Source organism: Vanellus vanellus, assembly GCF_965231255.1.
Source record: "Vanellus vanellus genome assembly, contig: HAP1_SCAFFOLD_35, whole genome shotgun sequence".
NCBI classification, from domain to species: domain Eukaryota; kingdom Metazoa; phylum Chordata; class Aves; order Charadriiformes; family Charadriidae; genus Vanellus; species Vanellus vanellus.
In genome coordinates, this window is record NW_028128889.1 from 1,707,829 (window position 1) to 1,729,164 (window position 21,336).

General features: G+C 52.9%; 1 protein-coding gene across 1 annotated transcript; it reads left to right on the forward strand.

The window, feature by feature from the left end:
* Nucleotides 1-468: 468 nt before the first annotated feature.
* LOC309683939 (olfactory receptor 14A16-like) lies at nt 469-20,807 on the forward strand (the record flags this gene model as incomplete). The annotated part of the gene is made up of 2 exons (XM_082499914.1): nt 469-762; nt 20,121-20,807. The coding sequence occupies 2 exons, from the start codon at nt 469-471 to the stop codon at nt 20,805-20,807; spliced, it is 981 nt and encodes a 326-aa protein (XP_082356040.1).
* Between the last annotated feature and the right edge of the window lie 529 nt (nt 20,808-21,336).

Sequence of the window (21,336 nt, forward strand, 5' to 3'; positions counted from 1 at the left end):
CCCAGGATTCTCCAAATAGCACTTGTAGTGTAATAAAAATGACAGGGACTTTTTTCTTCAAAAATGACTCCTTAGGTAGGACAGGGGTAACAAAGAGCAAAATAAAGAAACCCCCAAACCCACATCTGTGTTCTGCCGCCCAGGGAACTGGGAGTGACAATGGTCAAAAGCTCTTTTATATCAGTGATAGGTTCAACCTGTGATCACTCCTGGTTCCTGTCTGCCCATTGCTGCACACCACGACTGACTCCTCTGGAGCCCACAGCAGAGTCCCCTACTCCCCACTGCACCCTCAGCCCGCACAAACCAGGATCACGCCAGGATCTGCACAAAGGTCTTCCTGGAAGGACAGAGTTCACTTGGGGGACATTACTGTAACATATGGAACAGGCTCCGCTCAGAGGTGTCTATCCTAACTCCTCACTGTCTTTTCCTCCTTCAACAGGCCCCTCTGTTCAGGGGGAACAAATGTCCAACAGCAGCTCCATCACGGACTTCCTCCTCCTGGCATTCGCAGACACACGGGAGCTGCAGCTCTTGCACTTCTGGCTCTTCCTGGGCATCTACCTGGCTGCCCTCCTGGGCAACGGCCTCATCATCACTGCCATCGCCTGCGACCACCACCTCCACACCCCCATGTACTTCTTCCTCTTAAACCTCTCCCTCCTTGACCTGGGCTCCATCTCCACCACTGTCCCTAAAGCCATGGCCAATTCCCTGTGGGACACCAGGGACATCTCCTATGGGGGATGTGCTGCACAGGTATTTCTATTTCTATTTTTCATCTCAGCAGAATATTTTCTTCTCACTGTCATGGCCTATGACCGCTACGTGGCCATCTGCAAACCCCTGCACTATGGGACCCTCCTGGGCAGCAGAGCTTGTGTCCACATGGCAGCAGCTGCCTGGGGCAGTGGGTTTCTCAATGCTCTGCTGCACACTGCACATACATTTTCAATACCTCTCTGCCACAGCACTGCCTTGGACCAGTTCTTCTGTGAAATCCCCCAGATCCTCAAGCTCTCCTGCTCAGACTCAGACTACCTCAGGGAAGTTGGTCTTATTGTTCTTAGCGCCTGTTTCTTCTCTGTGTGTTCTCTTTTCATTGTGCTGTCCTATGTGCAGATCTTCAGGGTTGTGCTGAGGATGCCCTCGGAGCAGGGACGCCACAAAGCCTTTTACACGTGCCTCCCTCACCTGGCTGTGGTCTCCTTCTTCATCAGCACTTCATTTTTTGCTTACCTGAAGCCCCCCTCCATCTCCTTCCCAGCCCTGGATTTAGTGATATCATTTCTGTACTCGGTGGTGCCTCCAGCAGTGAACCCCCTCATCTACAGCATGAGGAACAAGGAGCTCAAGGATGCCCTGAGGAAAGCGATCCCATGGATCTTGCACCATTAAGACACCATTAACAATAATTTGCCTCCCCTTCTCTGCAGCTTTCCCAGGATGTATTTTAGACTTGGCCTCAACTCCCCCCTCCCCCCACCTCACCCCCTGCCTCTGGTTATCATACTTAGAGGTAATTGCTTGGGTTCAGAGTCCTTCACGTGCGACTCAGTCCTGTTGTGTCTGATCCTTGAAGAACTATGTGTCACTTCTTGCCTCCTTATTAACACCTCTGCAATAAAAGGGGATGTCCTGAGTGTGGTGCCTGAAGACTGGGCTCTCCTTGATACAGTTGAGGTACAAAACAAGCCCAAGGAACTGAACTTTCCAAGTGTTTTGCACCTTTTTCTTCCACTTCAACCTGTCCCTCCTCGACCTGGGCTCCATCTCCAATGCTCTTCCCAAATCCATACCCAATTCCCTTTGGGACACCAGGACCATCTCGTACTCGGGATGTGCTGCCCAAGTGTTTTTTCTTTTCTTCCCTCTCACTGTCATGGCCTATGACCGCTGTGTTGCCATCAGCAAACCCCTGCACTACAGGATCTTCATGAGCAGCAGAGCTTGTGTCCACATGGCAGCAGCTGTCTGGGGCAGTGGGTTTCTCAATGCTCTGCTGCACACTGCCAATATCTTTTCACTACCACTCTGCTTCCAGCTTGACCAGCACAGCCAATAGGTAGCCACCCCATAGTCCCAGGGCACCACAGCCACCTCGCTCGGCAGAGCATCAGAACAGCCGGTCAGGCCAGCTCAGATGCATTCACCTGGGCAAAGGCTCTCTGGGGAACAGGGACATCTCAAGAGAAGACCAGGGCAGACTGTGTGCGGAGCAGGAATGAACGAGAAAGAAAACCATGTTTCTGACTGCACCAGCTCAGGGCAAACTGTCCTGCCACTGGGTAGCAGGAGCTGCCTGAGGAGCCCTAGGACCAGGATTCTTGTGCTGTGCTGGAGAGGGGTCTGTCAGACAGGGGCCTTATGCGGGTGGGGATGAGGATACCCTGCACAGGAGAATAGGTCAAGAGTGTCAGTGTCCTACAGTGCTCAGGCAATGTCTAGCCTCTAGCCCCAGGGCTGATGAGGACACTGGCAACCCTTCTCTCTGGCCCCGACAAGTTCCTGTGCCCTTCGGCGGGGCTGGGGCTGTGGTGTGAATGCCCGGAGCTCTGCAGTACCATTGTCCTCGGTCTGGTGGGGATAGGGTTAATCTTCCCAAGGAGCTGGCATGGGAAACAGGTGCCAATCAGTACAACAACGGTGCATCAGCTGCAATATCGCACTAACCAAGACTCTCGGATTCCCATCCATAAGCTGATTTGTCAACTAGAGACTCAAGCAGTCATCAGCAAGACCCACTCACCCTTTAATGGTCCCATATGGCCAGTGCGAAAATCTAATGGAGAGTGGAGGCTAACAGTGGACTATCATGGCCTGAATGAAGTCCCGCTGCCACTCACCACTGTAGGAGATGACTTGTAAATTCCCTGAAACAAATGGTGAGAGACCAAAGACAGGGGAGGCCCTCTGAGCCTCACTGAGGAACATCTCAAACACTCTCAAGTACCTCGAGATATGGCTGTAGCCAAGGGGTGGATAATGTGGAGTCTGGATAATGGAGGCCTTGTGCTCAAAGAACTGATATGGCTAACACTTGCTTCCCTCTTGTGTCACTCAGGAGAAAAAACTCATCTCGATAACGCAGAATTCATCTGTGTGTGGGGAAGTCTTGTGAAGACAGGACTTTCTGCTCAACTTGTGAAGATTGTTAGTTCTCTGTTTTCGGGGCCATCGTGTCTGATGAATGACCTTTGCCTCATTATCCACAAAATGCATATTAAACTTCACACCCCAACATATGCTCATGAAGATTATCGAGATCGTGCTAAACATACATGACTATAGGACTCTTCTCTCCACCCAAATCATGTTATGTGTCACCTGGTGGGGAGAGAAACCTGAGCACCGTAACAGCGGCACAGGTCATACTGATACTGAGAACATAAAAGGGGAAAATAAGGGCCCCTAGGGAGACGATTTTCCTTGGGGATCCACAGAGGGGCGCTTCTACAACCCAGAGACCCCCGTTGGCTGGACAAATGCTGGAACCAGATCCGGTGATCTCTTTCTCTCTCTCTTTCTCTTTTTCTCTATCCCTCTGTTTCTCTTTCTTTTCCCTTCTTCTTTTAAAGTTAAGTACATCACGCAAGGCGCACTTTGCCACTTGAAATACATTGTTTTACCGTTAGCCATAATTTGTCATATACCTAACCCATTATAGGAGACCTAGTAAAGACATATATTAATCACTGTGGGAATCTAATAAATGTTTCTGTATGGACCCTGAGAGTTGTCTCACCTTACTCCACACCACTGGGGATTTGCAAATCTGAGTCACTTCCCCCCCTCTCTCGAGAGTGGGGTGTAACAGCCTCCAAAGCACCGGCTGCCCCGAGGGCTGGCACCGTCTGCCCTTCGCCTCTCCCAGCTTCATGGGGGGACACTCTAGTTTGCCCTAATCTGCCTTTTTATGGGGGCACACGGTGGGTGGAAGGGGATCTCCTCTACAGAGACACCCCAGGTGTCCACACTCCCTCAGTCACTCTGCTCACTGCTGTGGTACAGCCAGAGAGGACCCAGGCGTCTGGGCACTGGCAGGCGAGAGGGGACACGGACACGGACACGGACACACACATGCAGCGTGTAGCTTTGCTGAAGGGATTTATTGATCATTAGGGGGGAATAGCCCAGGGCTCCCAGGGGATCAGGTGGGGTCATCCAGAGAAGAACTCATGGTCATGCTGCTGGAGGGGAACAGGGCAAGGGTGTCACCACCAGTTCCTGTCCTGAAAGACAGAGCCCCAAATGAGACCCCCACTGTCGGCTGAGACATGACAGTGGCCTTGTCTGCCATGATCCCTCTCTGCACAGAGCTGGGGAAGGAGAAGGGAGCTGAAGCGCTCAACAGCCCAAGGACTAGATGTGGCTCTCCTGAGAAACATATCGCAACCAGAGCCCGTTGCCCAGTGTGTCATTGCCTTGGGATGCCCCAGGGCATGGGATGACCTCTGTCCCTCTAACACTGGAACATGGATCATGGACAGTCCCCTCGCTTCCGCTCTCCCATACCCAAGTTCTGCCCAACCCAGAGGGCTCAAGGATCCCATGGGGCTCAGCATCCTTTGTGGGGCTGGAGAAACCCTGATGCTGCTCACCTAGACATCAACGTCGACAGCCACACGTCTCTGGCGCACCAAGTCTACCACCTGCTCAGCCACAGGAGGCTGGGGAGAAAGGGAGAGTTAGGGACACCCTTGGGTGCACTGGGAGACAGGGGAAAGCAATGGGGTCCTTGGGGAAGGTGCCCCTGGGTAGGAATGGAATACATGAGTTTGTATGAGGGTGCACAGTGTGCAGTGGGGGTCTGGGGAAGGGGCCCACTTGGGTGCTGGCTGTGTACTGGGGCATCCTGAGGTGTACTGGATTGTAATGGGAGGGATGGGAATGCAGTGGGGGCCCTGGGGAAGGGGGCCTCCCTGGGAAAAGACTGGGGTGCAGGGGTGTTTTCCGGGGTTCAATGGGGTGCAGCAGAGTGTACAGGGCTATGTTTGGACACCCTGGAGTTTTGTGGCCCTGGGAGAAGAGGGTCCAGGGCCAGCAGAACTCGTGGTACCTACCTCAGACCTCTTCACTCGCCCAAAACTATACCCGTACTGTAGAGAGAACATGAGACCTCACTGGTCACTGGGATGTCCTCAGTCCCAGCAAGGAACGGGAGGGCGAAATTGCCCTCCCATTCCTCAGACTGGATGTCCTCAAAGTCAACCCCATTACTTACATCCAGGTCATAACTTCCACTTGCCTCAAAGAACGCCTAAGAAAGGAGAGTGAATGGGTGGTCTGGATTGGACCTTGGTGGGACTGTGAATGGGGCACAGGTGTCCCCAGTTCCCCCAGGCCCACAGCTTCCTCCTGCTCTGGTCCATCCCTTCTGCTCCTCCCAGCTCCATTCCTCCAAGTTTCACCTGGGATGGCTGTTCACTCAGGGACCAGGGGCAGGGATGGAGATAAGGATAGTGTGGGGAATTCAAGGTCACCAAAGAAGATGGGGGTGGGGAGGACCCAAAGACGGGGCACTGGGGTGAATTAGTGGACCCCAGAGGGACTGGGCTGGGGGTGTTGAATGGACAGGAACACATGGAATGGAAGTAACGCATAAAGGACTTCAGTGGAGGGGATACGGAGACTTCAAGCGAGGTGGTAGGTGGGGGAAGAAGGGAGAGCAATGCAGAGGATCAAAACAAGAGGAATGGGAGAGTGTTTGGGAGTGGGGGTTCAAGGAAGGTGATCATTGGAAACTACTACAGTGGACAGGATGAAAGGCAAAGGACTGAGGGGAACGACAGAAAGAAAAGCGATAGGAACAATTGACAGAATGGTGTTTAGGGACCCTTGATAGAACACAGAGGAGATCCCAGGGAGGTGATGTTGGAGGGTTACAAAAGGATGGGATGAGGAGCACCAAAAAGGGGAGATGTGGGGGCACCAGGACAAGAAACGATCTGATGACCTGCAATGAAGACCTATCCTCAGCCTTGAGTCCCTCCCTGTTGCATTGGGGACTCACCTGAGCATCTTCTGGGGTGCACAGCAGGATGGTGAAGAGGAGGGCCACACTGAACACTGCGACCTTCATCTTCTTCTGCCATGTGGTGAGTCCTGGGTGAAGCCAGAGAAGATGAGGGGCAGATTTATCCCTGCCCTGACTCCTCCTTGCCCCTCCCAGCCCCGAGAGCCCCCAGGGCAAAGCCAGGCTTGGCAGAGACACCAGCCCTGGCAACAAGCCCAGCCCCGGCAGAGATTCAACCCCCGCCTCCGGCACAGATCCAGCCACTTTCCCCGGCATCACTCCACCTTTCCACCTAGAGCAGCTGCACAGGGAACTGCTCATGCATCAGCAGGGGGAGATGGGGGGGTGGGCAGTGTGCCCCTGACAGCTGGACATACTATGGTGACGACCCACTGCTCCAACACAAAACCATGCTCCAACAGCTCCCCAAACACAGACCTCCCCCCATCTCCCAGTGCCCCTCACCTCCCAGCACTGCCATCTCCCAGTGCCGCTTGCCTCCTGGGCCAGTCTTTCCCTCTGGGACTCTCCCAGAGATGCTTCCAGCCTCAAACCAGTGGTCTCTGAGTAGACTTCTCTCTGAGTGCTATCCAGCCCCTTCGGGTAAACGCGGGGCTGGGACTGAGCCCTCTCCTTGGAGTACCGGGGATCCCCGGGATTAGGGAACGCTGAGTGGTGGGAGGACAATTGTGGAAACGGGGACAGCCAGGAGAATGGGATCTTCAGTCCCTGGAGGCAATGGGGAGCACTGGTGAATGCTGGGCCCCCGGAGATGAGGGTTGAGCTTGGGGGAAGAACTGGGTACTCGCAGTGCCCAGCTCCAGCCCACTCCATTCCCCTTGCACTGTGGCCCCAAACTGGTACAGTTCCCAGCCGTGACCTCCCCAGAGCACAGAACAGAGGGAAAAATCCCGTGCCCTCCAGACAGCATGGGTCCAACTATGCGGAACTGCCCCCACACAGTGGGTCCCAGTGGCCCTGTCCCAAAAAAATCTCTGGCTCCAGCCTTGTCCCTGGCTGGGACTTGGCCACAGCTCACCAGAGGCCCTTGTCCTCACAGTGTCCCTTCCATGCCCTCGTCCTCTGCCCAGCCCAGTGCTGTCACTGAGCAGGATGTGGCTGTTCAAAGGGACACGATGAAGGAGGCCCTTGTGCCCGGGCAGCCACCCACAGCTAATTGTGGGGACAGAGCTCTCCTGGCAAGAGGAGGGATGTTTGCCTGGGGGCTGGAGCTGTCTCCCCAGGGGCACTGCCTCCCTTTCCCTCTCCCCCCTGCCTGCCCTGCAGCTTTCCCCAGCTTTCCAGGGGGATTTCCTTCACAGCACCCCTGGCCCACACATCACCTTCCCGGGGGCCCTGCACAGCACCCTCTGGCCAGTGTGGGGCAGGGGCAGTGTGCGGTTGTACACAAGTGGTTCAGCTCTCCCCTCTCAGTGGGGAGGGCCGCTGGGTGAAGCTGCTGGCCTGGCTCGCATAAGCCAAGCAAGACCTTCTCCAGCAATGTGGTATCAATGCACCATTCTTTCCAGTTGTGACCCGCACGGGATCGGCCATCACTGCTCCCTTCAAGGATGCAACTGCCCCAAACAGCAGAGGGAATAGCTGGTGCCTCTGTCAGCAGGGACATCCTCCTAATGAAGATGGGCGTATTTTGGATCAACAAGTTCAGACACCCCTGCTGTGCCTCCTGTAGATGCACACAACTGGATGGAGAGAGAGACAAAAGGACAGGCATTTATGGATTTCTGCATCCCAAGAAGACCAGCATTTTTCCTGGTGGTGTGAGCTAGCACTGGGAGGCCATTAAGGTCTCAGTCAGGAGATGCAGCATGTATTCAGTTGCCTCTTTGTGTAGCTGATGGTCAGAAGTAACCTCATGGAATGACCATCAAACCCACCAGCTGCACTGAGCCACAGCAGCATTGAAGGCATTGGACTCCTGCCCCTACTGAGTTCATGGGACATCAACATTATGACAGCACATCCATGGATACTTTGTAAGGCGGACATGTTCCTCTGCAAACTCATCCTCTGAGTTTTGTGTGCCACTAATTCAAGCTACCGCGCTGTGCTTCCCAATTGCCCTTCCAAAACCATCCAGCAGTCCCTGTCACGGGTCTGAAAGTAAAAGAGTGCTCTATTTGAGTCCTCTGTCTGTGAGCGAGTGAGGCTGATTTATTTTTATGAGACACAAGCTGGGAATCAAAGGCTGGTGGTCAAAATCTGGTTTAGGTTTAGTGGGAGGTTTGCCTGAGTTTCAGTGAATTCAAGCTGTCGCTGGTTTTGTTCCATGTCCCATGATGATACTGACTCCTGCCACAACTGAAGAAAGACTGTGTTGTTTTATCCACGTGAAAAGGGATACATAGAAATACACTGATAAGTGGTTCACGAGAACTGTGAATGGCTCAGATTCTTCCATGACATTCTCTGTCATTATTAAGGTTTATGGGTACGGTTCTATATTTACGGGACACTAACTATAAATAAGAGATCTGCTGTGGATCAGCTGTGAAAAGATTTAAGGCAACTGACTTGAATATTTGCTTTGGAAATTGCCTGAAGAGCAGGCAGTCACCTGGAAGATTTTCATTTTGACTGCTTCTGCTTTTTGTGTTACTTATCAGATAGCTCAGTGACCGAGTGTTGAATTATTTATCGTCTTTAAATATATTGTGATGTTATTTGTATTCTGAAGCTATTTTGAAAAGAACTGAAGTATTCTAAAGCTCTTTTGAATAGAACTGATGCACTTTTATACTTGAGAAATACTGACTTAGGAGAGGTCAGGGCTGCCTTTGAGTTCAATTCAAATCAGGTGGATGGCATTTGATGGGCACTGAACCTTAAAGGTGCTGTTCAGGAAAATCCCATCTGCTGTTTAATGACACCTAAAAGGACGCGGTCATGTTTAGGTAAGAGTAGCCTATTGGAAAAGTGTAATGTCACGAGGTTGCCAACTTGACAAAGAGGTGGACAAGAGACTTTACAAGGTTGGTCTAAAGTGTAGCTTCTCCTACTTGTGCTGTCTCCCTCAACCTTCTCTGAGCAGGGCTGAGAGCAATTGTGGAGGTTTCTCTGTTTTTCCTGCAGTCACTTCTGTGAGGCAGTGGAATTTGTCTCACATTTGTTTTCCAAATTAAGTTGTAGTACAGTTGCTGTCCTCAGGCTTTGACCTGCAGTGAGGTATCCTGTTGTTTTACAGAGGGAAAGGTGTGTTTTCCCTCTGTAAAAGAGGGAAAAGAAACGTTCATGTACTGCTTCTTTGGTGGAAACACTTGGTTCATCCATTCATCTTGAACATGTATATAGGTTTGGAGCCTGAGCAATCACCCCAGCTCTCCCCTCCAGCATTTGGAGATGCATCTTCCCCTGCCCCATTGGAGGAACCCCAGGGATGGAGGCAGGGAGAGGGAGACCAACAGAGGCAGGAACGAAAGGGGAGGAGAAGGGATGGGGGTAGAAGGAGAGGGGAGAGGCCGCTCTGCAGCGCTGGAAGCGTGTCAGTGGGGACAGATGGACAGTGAGGGCCGTGTTTTCCCCACGGTTACGTCTTGCTCCATCACCCAATCAGCTCTAAGCCTCACTCCTGCAGGACTCCCCTCTCACCAGGCTTTGACGAAGGACAGCTACACCCCGGGTGTCAGGCTGCTCGCCCAGGATGAAACCTCTGGGGTCCAGTGTGTGGGGACCCCCAAGATGTGCTTCTCCCCGGTACACCTGGCATTGCCCTCCTCTGCGGGCTCTGCCCGCTGCCAGGGCTGGAGGGAGCCCCGGCATCCAAGATGCTTTATCCCCCCCCGACTCCCCCCCAGTTGGGTCCTCTTGTGAAGCACCAAGCTTGCTGAAGGGGCTCCTGGTGCCATGGGCTCTGGGCAAACAGACCTTATCAGTGATGCTGTGGGGACAAACATCCCTCCTTTTACCAGGAGAGCTCTGTCCCCACAATCAGCTGCGGGTGGCTGCCCGGGCACAAGTACCTCCTTCACCATGTCCCTTTGAATGGCCACATCCTGCTTAGTGACAGCACTGGGCTGCGCAGATGACGAGGGCATGGAAGGGACACTCTGTGAGGACAAGGGCCTCTGGTGAGCTGTGGCCAAGTCCCAGCCAGGGACAGGGCTGGAGCCAGAGCCTTGTTTGGGACAGGGCCACTGGGACCCACAGTGCAGGGGCAGCTCGGCAGAGTGGGACTCATGCTGTCTGGAGGGCACGGGATTTTCCCCTCTGTTCTTTGCTCTGGAGAGGCCGTGGCTGGGAACTGTACCGGTTTGGGGCCTGCAATGCAAGGAGAATGGGGTGGGGTGGAGCTGGGCACTGCGAGTACCCAGTACTTCCCCCAAGCTCAGCCCTCAACTCCCAGGACCCAACACACTCACCCGTTCTCCCCATTGTCTCCAGTGACTGAATATGCCAGTCACCCAGCTGTCCCCATTGCCCATGCCCCTGGTTGTCCTCCATAGGGTGTGCAGCTGTCAGGGATACACTGCCCTCACCACCTGCTGATGCCTGAGCAGTTCCCTGTGTAGCTGACCGGGGAGGGAAGCTGGAGTGATGCCGGGGAAGGTGGCTGGATCTGTGCCGGAGGAGGGGGTTAACTCTCTGCCGGGGCTGGGCTTGTTGCCAGGGCTGGTGTCTCTGCCAAGCCTGGCTTTGCCCTGGTGACTCTCAGGGCTGGGAGGGGCAAGGAGGAGTCTGGGCAGGGATAAATCTGCCCCTCATCTTCTCCGCCTTCAACCAGGACTCACCACACCACAGAGGAAGATGAAGGTCGCAGTGCTCAGCGTCGCCCTCCTCTTCACCATCCTGCTGTGCACCCCGAATGATGCTGAGGTGAGTCCCCAATGCCATGGGGAGGGGCTCGAGGCTGAGGATGGGTCCTGGCGGCAGGACATCTGCTGTCCTGCAGAATGACATTGTAGTGGTGAGCTTGGCCTCTCCCTTTCCCATGCAAGGAGCTCCTCCAGGCTCCCATGCACCTCCAGCTCAAAGCAATGCAGCTTTCTGCTTCCCGCAATTCTGTCTGTTGTCTCCGCTTCCCCTGCAATTAACCTTCTGGTGCCCAGAGCCCCAGTTCGTCAGTGAGTGGTCGGACCTGTCCCCTCCCTGGGAGAGTCCACTGCAAACTCCTCTAAGGGCACCTGCCACTTTCTCATCTTGGTGCCCCCACATATCCTTTTTTGGGCCTCCCCATCCCATCGTTTTGTGACCTTCAGACATCACCTCCTTAGATCTCCTCAGTGTCCTTTCTAGAGTCCCCAAATACTCTTTCATTTATCATTCCCAATGCCTTGCTTTCAGTCTTTCCCCTCAGTCTTTTGCCTTTCATCCTGTCCACTGTGGTAGTGTCCCCCAATCACCTTCCTTCAACCCCCACTCCCAAACACTCTCCCAGTCTCCTTGGTTTGGTCCTCTGCAGTCCTCTTTTCCTGCCCACACCGACCACCTCACTTGAAGTCCCCATATTGCCTCCACTTGAACTCCTTTACCCCACACAGCCACCCCCATCCTCTTTGCAGGCCCTGAATTCCCCATGCTGTCCTTGTCTCCATCCCCACCCCTGGTCCCTGTACGAACATATACCCCCGGTGAAACTTGGAGGAATGGAGCTGGGAGAAGCAGAAAGGATTTCCCCCTCCAAGCAGGGAAACACCATTGGACTAGGGAGACTAGGGACACCTGTGCCCCACCCACAATCCCACCAAGGTCCAATCCAGATCACCCATTTGTTCTCCTTTCCTAGGCATTCTTTGAAGCAAGTGGAAGTTATAACCTGGATGTAAGTAGTGGGGTTGACTTGGAGAACATCCAGTCTGGGGAACGGGAGGGCAATTTCGACCACTGATGAGTGAGGTCTCATGTTCTCTCTACAGTACGGGCTCAGTTTGGGGCGAGTGAAGAGGTCTGAGGTGGGTACCACAAGTTCTGCTGGCCCTGGACCCTCCTCTCCCATGGCCACAAAGCTCCAGGGTGTCCGAGTATACCCCTTTACACCCCGCTGCACCCCACTCAACACCAGAAAACACCCCTGCACCCTAGTTTTTTTTCTCAGGGAGGCCCCCTTCCCCAGGGCCCCCGTTGCATTCCCATCTCTCCCGTTACAACACAGTACACCCCAGGATACCCCAGTACACAGCCAGTACCCAAGTGGGCCCCTTTCCCATGACCCCCACTGCTCTCTGTGCACTACCGTACAACCTCATGTACCCCATTTCCTACTGGAGGCACCTTCCCCAAGGACCCCATTGCTTTCCCCTGTCTCCCAGTAAACCCCAGTACACCCAATGGTGTCCCTAACTCTCCCTTTCTCCCAGCCTCCTGTGGCTGAGCTGGCGGTGGACCTTGCACGCCAGAGACGTGTGGCTGTCGACGTTGATGTCTAGGTGAGCAGCATCAGGGTGTCTCCAGCCCCACAAAGGATGCTGAGCCCTGTGGGATGCCTGAGCCCTCTGGGTTGGGCAGAACTTGGGTATGGGAGAGGGAAAGAGAGGGGACTGTCCGTGATCCATGTCCCAGGGTGACTGGGACAGAGCTGCCTCCATACCTTTCCTTGAATGCAGTGGGGCTCTACAGACCCAGAGGGTCACCATGCAGGCCAGGCAGGGTGTCTGGTGCCATACACACCCCAAGGATCACCGTGAGGGCTGTGCAGGGTTCTGGGAGATTTAGGGGCATCACAGGGTAGAGACACACTGGACGAGGGACTCTGGGTGCCATATCGTCTCAGGAGAGCCAAGTCGAGTCCATGGTCTGCTGAGGGCTCCAATTCCCAGCTCCTTCCCCAGGGCTCTGCAGAGAGAGACAGTGGCAGACAAGGACACTCTCATGTCCCAGTTGACAGTGGGAGTCTTGTTTGGGGCTCTGTCTTTCAGGACTGGAACTGGTGGTGACACACTTGCCCTGTTCCCCTCCAGCAGCATGAGGAGATGATCATCCCTGGATGACCCCACCTGATCCCCTGGGAGCCCTGGGCCATTCCTTTCTAATGATCAATAAACCCCTTTAGCAAAGTTATGCTCTGCGTGTGTGTGTGTGTCTGTGTCAGTGTCCCTTCTCGCCTGCCAGTGCCCAGACGCCTGGGTCCTCTCTGGATGTAACATGGCAATAAGCAGAGTGACTGAGGGAGTGTGGACACCTGGCATGTCTCTGTAAAGGAGATCCCCATTCCCACCCACCGTGTGCCCCCCACGAAGGGCAGATTAGGGCAAACTGGAGTGGCCCCCCATGAGGCTGGAAGAGGCGAAGGGCAGGTGTTGCCAGCCCTCTAGGCAGACGGTGCTTTGGAGGCACAACAGGAAAGTGGTTCTTACCGGGGCTGTAGTGAGCACCAAATGGCACCATTTGGTATTGGGGCAGGAGAGGAGCACAGGGACAGGCAGCCTGGGCCCCTGGGTCTTCTCCCTGCTGTGGGAGGGGGGTGGTTCCCTGCCCCATGGACTCAGCACTCCTGCCTTCACAGGTGATTTCAGAGCCCCGTGATGGGCCAATGTGCTTTCCCGGACCCCCAGCCTGCATTCTTCTCCTGGGAATGCCCCATCACAGGCCAGGAAGGCAGGTCATGGGAATCAGATGCTGGAGAATTGCTGGGTCCTGCACTTAGGTCACAACAACCCCATGCAACGCTACAGTTCTTGCAAAGTGTGGTTGGAAAACTGCCTTGCCGAAAAGGACTTGAGGGTATTGGTCTACAGCCACCTGTGTATGAGCCAGCAGCGTGCTCAGGTAGTCAAGAAGGCCAACAGCATCCGGGCTTGTATCATAAATAGTGTGGCCAGCAGCACTGGGGAAGTGATTGTTCCCCTGTTCTCGGCACTGCTGAGGCCTCACCTTGAGTAGTGTGTTCAGTTTCTGTCCCCTCACTACAGGAGGGACATTGACGCACTGGAGCATGTCTAGAGAAGGGCAACGAAGCTTGTGAGTGGTCTAGGAAACAAGTCTTATGAGAGGCGGCTGAGGGAACTGGGGTTGTTTAGTCTGGTGTTGTGGTTTTGGCTGGACTTCTACCAAAATAAATGACAGATGCTCTCCTTTAACTTCTCTCCCAAGGGAGAGAAGAATGAGAGAGAGAGAAACTGATGCTTTGAAAAAGAAACTAAACTATTTTAACAAAATATTAATAATCAATTAATTGGAAGAAAATTTGATCCTAGTAATAGTGAAACAATGAAATATATTCAGTATATAAAACCTGCATGGAGCAGACAGTATATCGATCACATCACTGGCAAGCACTGGGAAAGTTCCAGACTGGACTCAGCAACGGATGGGAACTGGATTGCAGATCAAGAGTCAGGAAAGCACAGACCGGGATCAAAGGCAAATGAAAACACAGAGTCCTCCTTGGACACAGGCTATTGAAGAAAGAGCAGTGAACGTTTGATCCCTCAGCTTTTACACTGAGCACGAGGCAGATTCCATCCCGAATCTGTAACCCCATGGACAGTTTGGGGTCACCTGTCCTGTCCGCTCCTCCCCGCAGGTGGGACCCCTCTGTGCTTTTCCGCTTCCGACCCTCCAATGGGGCAAATACCAAAGTGAGCCGCCCTTGGGTGTTATAGCAATAAGTATAAGCAGGAGCCTCTCTGCATACCATGCCCGGGCATCAGCTATAAACACAGGTCTTATCCCTCTGAGGGTGAACAGTGTCTGCACAATGTGCTGTTAATTTCAGTAGTTAGAAGAGGCTCAGGTAAAAAGTGGTGTTACTCAACACAAAATCCATTCTGCTTCACCTCAAACCAGGGCAACACTTTTAAGATTCAGCTGGACAGGGTGCTGGGCCATCTAACTGACACTGTGCTTTTGCCAAGAAAGGTTGGACCAGATGACCCTTGAGGTCCCTTCCAACCTGCTATTCTATGATTCTAAGATGTTTTTCAGTGCTGTTCAGTGACAGGACCAGCAGCAACGGGCATGAGCTGAAACACAGCTCCGAACATCAGGAAAAGTATTTGAACTGAGGGGTGGCACTGGTTTCCCAGAGAGGATGTGGAGTCTCCATCCTTGATAATATTCAAAAGGCATCTGGACATGATCCTGGACAACTGGCTCTAGGTGGCCCTGCCGTAGAAAAGGTGTTGACCAGATGACATTTAGTAGTCTCTTCCACCCTCAACCATTCAGCAATTCTGTGAAAAGGTAAGTGATCCTTGATCTGACCTTTGCCTCTAGTCTCAGGGGTCTGGGATTACTGAAGGCTCATGTAAGAAGCAAAGAGTGAGGTTGAAAGGGCATCAAATCCCTCAGCCTTGTCGATGTCCTGTGTCAGCAGGACTCCCGCCCCATTCAGCTGTGGTCTCATGTTTTCCCAAGCCTTCCCTTTGCCATTGATAGAGTTGTAGCGTCCTTTCTTGTTGCCCTTCATATCCCTTCCCAGATGAAACAGGAGCATGTTCCCCATGGGAGCATGGCTGTGATCATCTGAAGAAAGCCTTAATCTTCCTCAATCATCTTCTGTAATGTTCCTGATTCCTTTGAGAAGACACCCACTACCTCACCCATGTGTCTCTGCCCACTAATTCATTTTTTCTCAGCTGACTCATCACCTCTCCCCAAGCAGAGATCCAGACATTCCCACTGCTCTCTCCCATGACCTGTTAGGAATAGGTCCAGAGGAGGCCACAAAGATGATGAGAGGGATGTAGCACCTCTCCTTTAAAGACAGGCTGAGAGAGTTAGGAGAAAGCTGGAGAGGGACTTTTTACAAGGGCATGTAGTGATAGGACGAGGGGGAATGGCTTCAAACTGGAAAAGGCGAGATTTGGAATAGATATTAAGAAGAAAATTTTCACTTTGAGGGTGGGGAGGCACTGGAACAAATTTCTCAGGGAAGTTTTGGAGGCCCCATCCCTGGAGGTTCTCAAGGTCGGACAGGGTTTTGAGCTACCTGTTCTAGTGGGAGGTGTCCCTGCCCATGGCAGGGATATGGAACTACATGATCTGTCCCTACAGCCTGCAACAGCTGTGCATTGCAACAGGGTGACCAATGAGAGCGACACAGAACGTGACGGCATGAGGGTGATTATATTCCAACATCCCTGCAGTCCCTTGCTAATCCAGTAAATCCAGTGGGATTGGAAGAGCTCTAAACCTCTCAGGTATGCATTGGTAAGGTTGACCTTGTCAGTAGGACAGGCTGAAAGAGCTGAAGGTGTTCAATTGTGAGATTAGGGAGCTTTAACAAGAACATCAAATTACTACCTCCTACCACTACCAGGAGGTCACCAAGGAGGCAGATCCAGGTTCTTCCCTGTTGTGTGTGAGGAAACACTATTTACCCATGAAGAGAGTGAAGCACTGGAGCAGGTTGGCCAGTGACGTTGTGCTGTGTCGTTCCTTGGAAGGTTTTAAAGCCAACATGAATAAATCCCTGAGCAACCTGGTGTAATCTAATAGCTGGACATGCTGTGAGATGGACATTGGCCTAGAGAGCTTCTGCGGTCCCTTCAACATGAGTGACTGCACATTTCCTTCCACCACAGGTCTTCTCTTCACCATGGTAGGGAAAGTACTCAGACTCTCCAAGACCCTGGAAGTAGGGCAGACATAGGTTTGGTCAGATCATCTGGGTCGTTCTTGTCTCAAACAAGTACCTGCTGCTCACATCCAGAGCTTCTTGGCAGGAAATCCCAAACCAGCCTTGATCTAGTCCTTAGCTTCACCTGCCATTAACTTTCTCCCTCTTTTCTTCCCTTTGATCCTTCTTGTACCCTCCAACATAAACAGCAGACCTCCCTTTGCTCTTTCCTCACTGGCCCTGGCTTTGCTTGCTTTGCAGCTGTTTCTGAGATGGTCACCATGGATAATCCTAAATTGGAAAGAAGTTGCACTAAAGTAGCACCACCTGTTAGTATTTGTAGTGCCCTGCAACTCCCTGGGTTGTTACCTTGTGAGGAACACCACCAATCAGGGTGACCAACTGCACGTTAAAGTTGGCAGCTGACAAAAGGGAGCTTCAGTCCAGGAGGGCCTTGAGAAACTCTGGAATTTGGGCAACAGAAAACCTTTGAAATTTTATACAGAGAAGAGGCCAGTGGTGCATCAGGGGGAAGATTAATACAGTAGAGGAGGGCATCCTGGGACCTGCCTGGCTGAGTAGGCACCTTGAGGAGAAGGGCCTGGGCACCACCAGGGGTGCCAGAGGAGCCAGTAGGGCATGCTCACCATGAACAGGGCCAGGTGTATGTGGAGCTGCCTTGGGAGGAGTGTGGGTCACCCACAGCAGGGGAGCTGTCATCCTGCTCCGCTGAAACCTCATGTGGCCACCTCTGGACTAGTGTGGCCCTCTTTGGGGCTTCCAGTTCTCAACAAGAGGGGAGGAATGGAGAGTGTCCAGAGGAGGTCTGCCAATATGGGATTCATGGTCTCAAGCACATGCCCCATTTGGGGAGGCTGAGGGACCTGAGCTCCTTCAGCCTGGTGAAGTGGAGGCTCAGAGCATCACAGGCACAAGCTGTGACTGCTTGAAGGGTGGTTTCAGAGATGGTGGAGCTTTTCTTCATAGTGGTTAAAAAGCAGGAGAGAGGAATAATGCCACAACGTGTGGCTTGGGAGGTTGAGACTAGAAAAGAAGAGAAGGAAATGTCACTGCAAGGGCAGTGCTGTGGAACAATCGGGCACCCAGAGGGAGGCTGGACCAGCCCATGGCTTTGTCTTTCAAGGACCAGCCAGGGAGGATGGAGAGATATCAGTAAGGGCAGTGAGATATTGAGGTGAAAATGAAAGACAATTGAGTGCCTTCAAAGAAAGAAGGGGGCACTGAAAGCCCCCACCAGACATGATCTCTTCTTCACCATTGCTATGGCTACTATCTTTGCCACCAAGGCCTACCAAAAGATGCTTTAACCTTTTTCAGGAAGACATCATTACCTCCTTGCCCCACCCAGAAGGGTCATGCCACACTCCTTCCCTCGGCATTGCACATCCCCACATCACACTTCCCCAAGAAGAGCCCTGAGCAAGGGGTGAGGGACAAGATCTCCTTTCCCAGTGGCTGCAGGTCAGAGTGTGGCCCTTTGGCTCAATGTAACACATTCAGGTGTACTCAGCATCAGAGCCACCTTTAATTTTCCTTTCCCTATCTGTTGTTATTGACTCCAGTGTTGTGCTCCAACGAGCCCCTGGGGAGGCTTTGTTGGTAATGGTCCTCAGTGGGACCCATTAACACTCCAAGAAAGTGTTGGTTTTGCAGATTTCATCTGAGTGTGGCTTCTTGAGAGGTTTCTTCAAATTCCTCTCAGTGTCTGAGGTTCATGGACTGTGTCTGAAACCCACCAGAGGGGTCATTAAAATGCCTTGGGCTGGTGCTCTGCTGCTGAGCTGGGCCGGGCTCTTGGGACAGAGGGAGCACTTGGTGAGCGGGTGTTGCTGTAGAGAGACAGCTCTGCCCAGGAGCAGCTCCTCTGCAAAGCGCAGCAGGGCTGAGGGAACAGCTTCAGGCACAACGATGAGATGAGCAGTGCAGAGAGAGCTTAAAGGCAGTTGGGAGTGGAAGACAGCTGAGAGCTCACAGTGGGAGAAAGCTTCACAGCCCTCTGCACGGTAAGTCTCGGGCTGCAGGGGACTGCCACTGCAGTGTAGAAGATAAGGGTGTTCTCCAGAGCAGGGCTTCCCTGCAGCACCGTCAGAGGAGCATGAGTGCCTTGTCCTGGGGATGGCTGCAGGGGTGTGCAGGCGGGTGTGCAGCCAGGGGTGCCCGGGGCTGTCCTTCAGAGCAGGGTCCCTGTGCCCTGGGGGGCTGTGTGCCTGCCCAGTGAGCTTCTGCCCTCAAGGATGTGGCATCCAGGGCAGCAGCTGACTCATCTGTGGCCAGAGCTCGGGCAGAAGAGACTCTCCTGAGCACCCCTCTGTCCATCCCCGGCCTTACCTGCCTTGGCAGAACCATTGGGCCATTTCTCCTTGCTTCTCCACCCATCCCTGCTGTTGCTTTTGTTCTTGTTTTCAGGTTCTCTGGGATGGGCTGCAGTAACAGCTCAGTGACTGCTCCTGCAGGTCCTGCCATGCTGATGTGTCCATGGTGCCCAAGCCCCCTTCCAACCTGTGGGTCTCTCGGCAATGCATTCCACAGTTTGGTAATAAAGCTGACATTTCTTTAAGGACACCTCATCTTCTGGGCATCCAAAAGCTCCCAGCTCTTCACTGGGGAGTGGAGGTTGAAGATCTGCACTTTGAAACCTGGATTCCTCTGATCTCTCTGTGGTCATCCTCCAGAGCAAAGAGGTGCAAGAAAAAGCAGCTGAGCTTTTCTTCAACTTCCTTCAGCTGAGCTGAGATGAGATGGACAGATGGATGGAGAGACCGATTCTCCTCCTGCTGCACTAAGGCTCTGTCCTAGATGCCTCCCAGGACTCTCAAAATAGCGCTTGTAGTGTAATAAATATGCCAGGGATTTTTGTCTTCAGAAATGACTCCTCCGGTGGGACAGGGGTAACAGGAGCAAAATAAACAAAAACATCCAACCCACATCTTTTTTCTGCCGCCAGGGGAACTGGGAGTGACAATGGTCAAAAGCTCTTTTATATCAGCGGTAGGTTTAACCTGCGATCACTCCTGGTTCCTGTCTGCCCATTGCTGCACACCACGACCGACTCCTCTGGAGCCCACAGCAGAGTCCCCTTCTCCCCACTGCACCCTCAGCCCGCACAAACCGGGATCACGCCAGGATCTGCACAAAGGTCTTCCTGGAAGGACAGAGTTCACTTGGGGGACCATACTGTAACATATGGCACAGGTTCTGCTCAGAGTTGTCTGTTCTAACTCCTCACTGTTTTTTCCTCCTTCAACAGGCCCCTCTGTTCAGGGGGAACAAATGTCCAACAGCAGCTCCATCACCCAGTTCCTCCTGCTGGCATTCGCAGACACACGGGAGCTGCAGCTCTTGCACTTCTGGCTCTTCCTGGGCATCTACCTGGCTGCCCTCCTGGGCAACGGCCTCATCATCACTGCCATCGCCTGCGACCACCGCCTCCACACCCCCATGTACTTCTTCCTCCTCAACCTCTCCCTCCTCGACCTGGGCTCCATCTCTGTCACTGTCCCCAAAGCCATGGCCAATTCCCTCTGGGACACCAGGGCCATCTCCTATGGGGGATGTGCTGCACAGGTCTTTCTGCTTGTCTTCTTGATTGAAGCAGAGTTTTATCTTCTGACCCTCATGGCCTATGACCGCTACGTGGCCATCTGCAAACCCCTGCACTATGGGACCCTCTTGGGCAGCAGAGCTTGTGTCCACATGGCAGCAGCTGCCTGGGGCAGTGGGTTTGTTCATGGTGTGCTGCACACAGCCAACACGTTTTCCATACCACTGTGCCAGGGCAATGCTGTGGACCAGTTCTTCTGTGAAATCCCCCAGATCCTCAAGCTCTCCTGCACAGACATAGTCTATCTCAGGAAAGCTGGGCTTCTTGTACTTAGTGCCTGTTTATTCTCTGTGTGCTTTGTTTTCATTGTTGTTTCCTATGTGCAGATCTTCAGGGTTGTTCTGAAAATACCCTCGGAGCAGGGGAGGCACAAAGCTTTTTCCACGTGCCTCCCTCACCTGGCTGTGGTCTCCCTCTTTATCAGCACTTCATTTTTTGCTTACCTGAAGCCCCCCTCTATCTCCTCACCATCCCTGGATCTGGTGATGGCTGTTATGTACTCTGTGGTGCCTCCAGCAGTGAACCCTCTCATCTACAGCATGAGGAACCAGGAGCTCAAGGATGCCCTGAGGAGACTGATCCAAGGGGTCTTGCACCATCAACAGGAATTCTCTTCCCCTTCTTTGTGTGGTACGCGGAAAGTATTTTAGGAAGACCTCTGTATTTCTTTTCTCTGATAATCATACTTAAAATAAATTGCTTGTGATCACAGCACTTCCCTTGACGCTCAGTCCTGTCATGTGTGATCCTTGAAGAAGTATGTGTCACCTCTTGCCTCCCTAATAGCATCTCTTCAAAAAAAGTGGGGTCCTGAGTGTGGTGCCTGAAGGTTGGGCTCTCCTCATATATTTGCTGTTAAAACCAAACCCAAGGTAATGGACATTCCAAGTGTCTTTCCACCTTGTTTTCTCCTTGTGTTTGGGGGAATAAAATCATGGTATCACTGAGATCTTTAAGACACCTAATAGTTGAAGGCTCTCTTAGTCGCTTTGAGGTGCAGGAGAGATCATGCAGGACCTCCTTGTCACCCTCCTCAGGCTGTCACAGGTATGGTGGAGCTGATGGCAGATGTCAGTCCATGTGGAAAGGAATCTGGAGTGGTCAGGGGAGGATGGGGACACTCCATGTCCTCTGGGGTGGGAAGGGAATGGAGACTCAGAAGGTGAAACACCCTCAAGA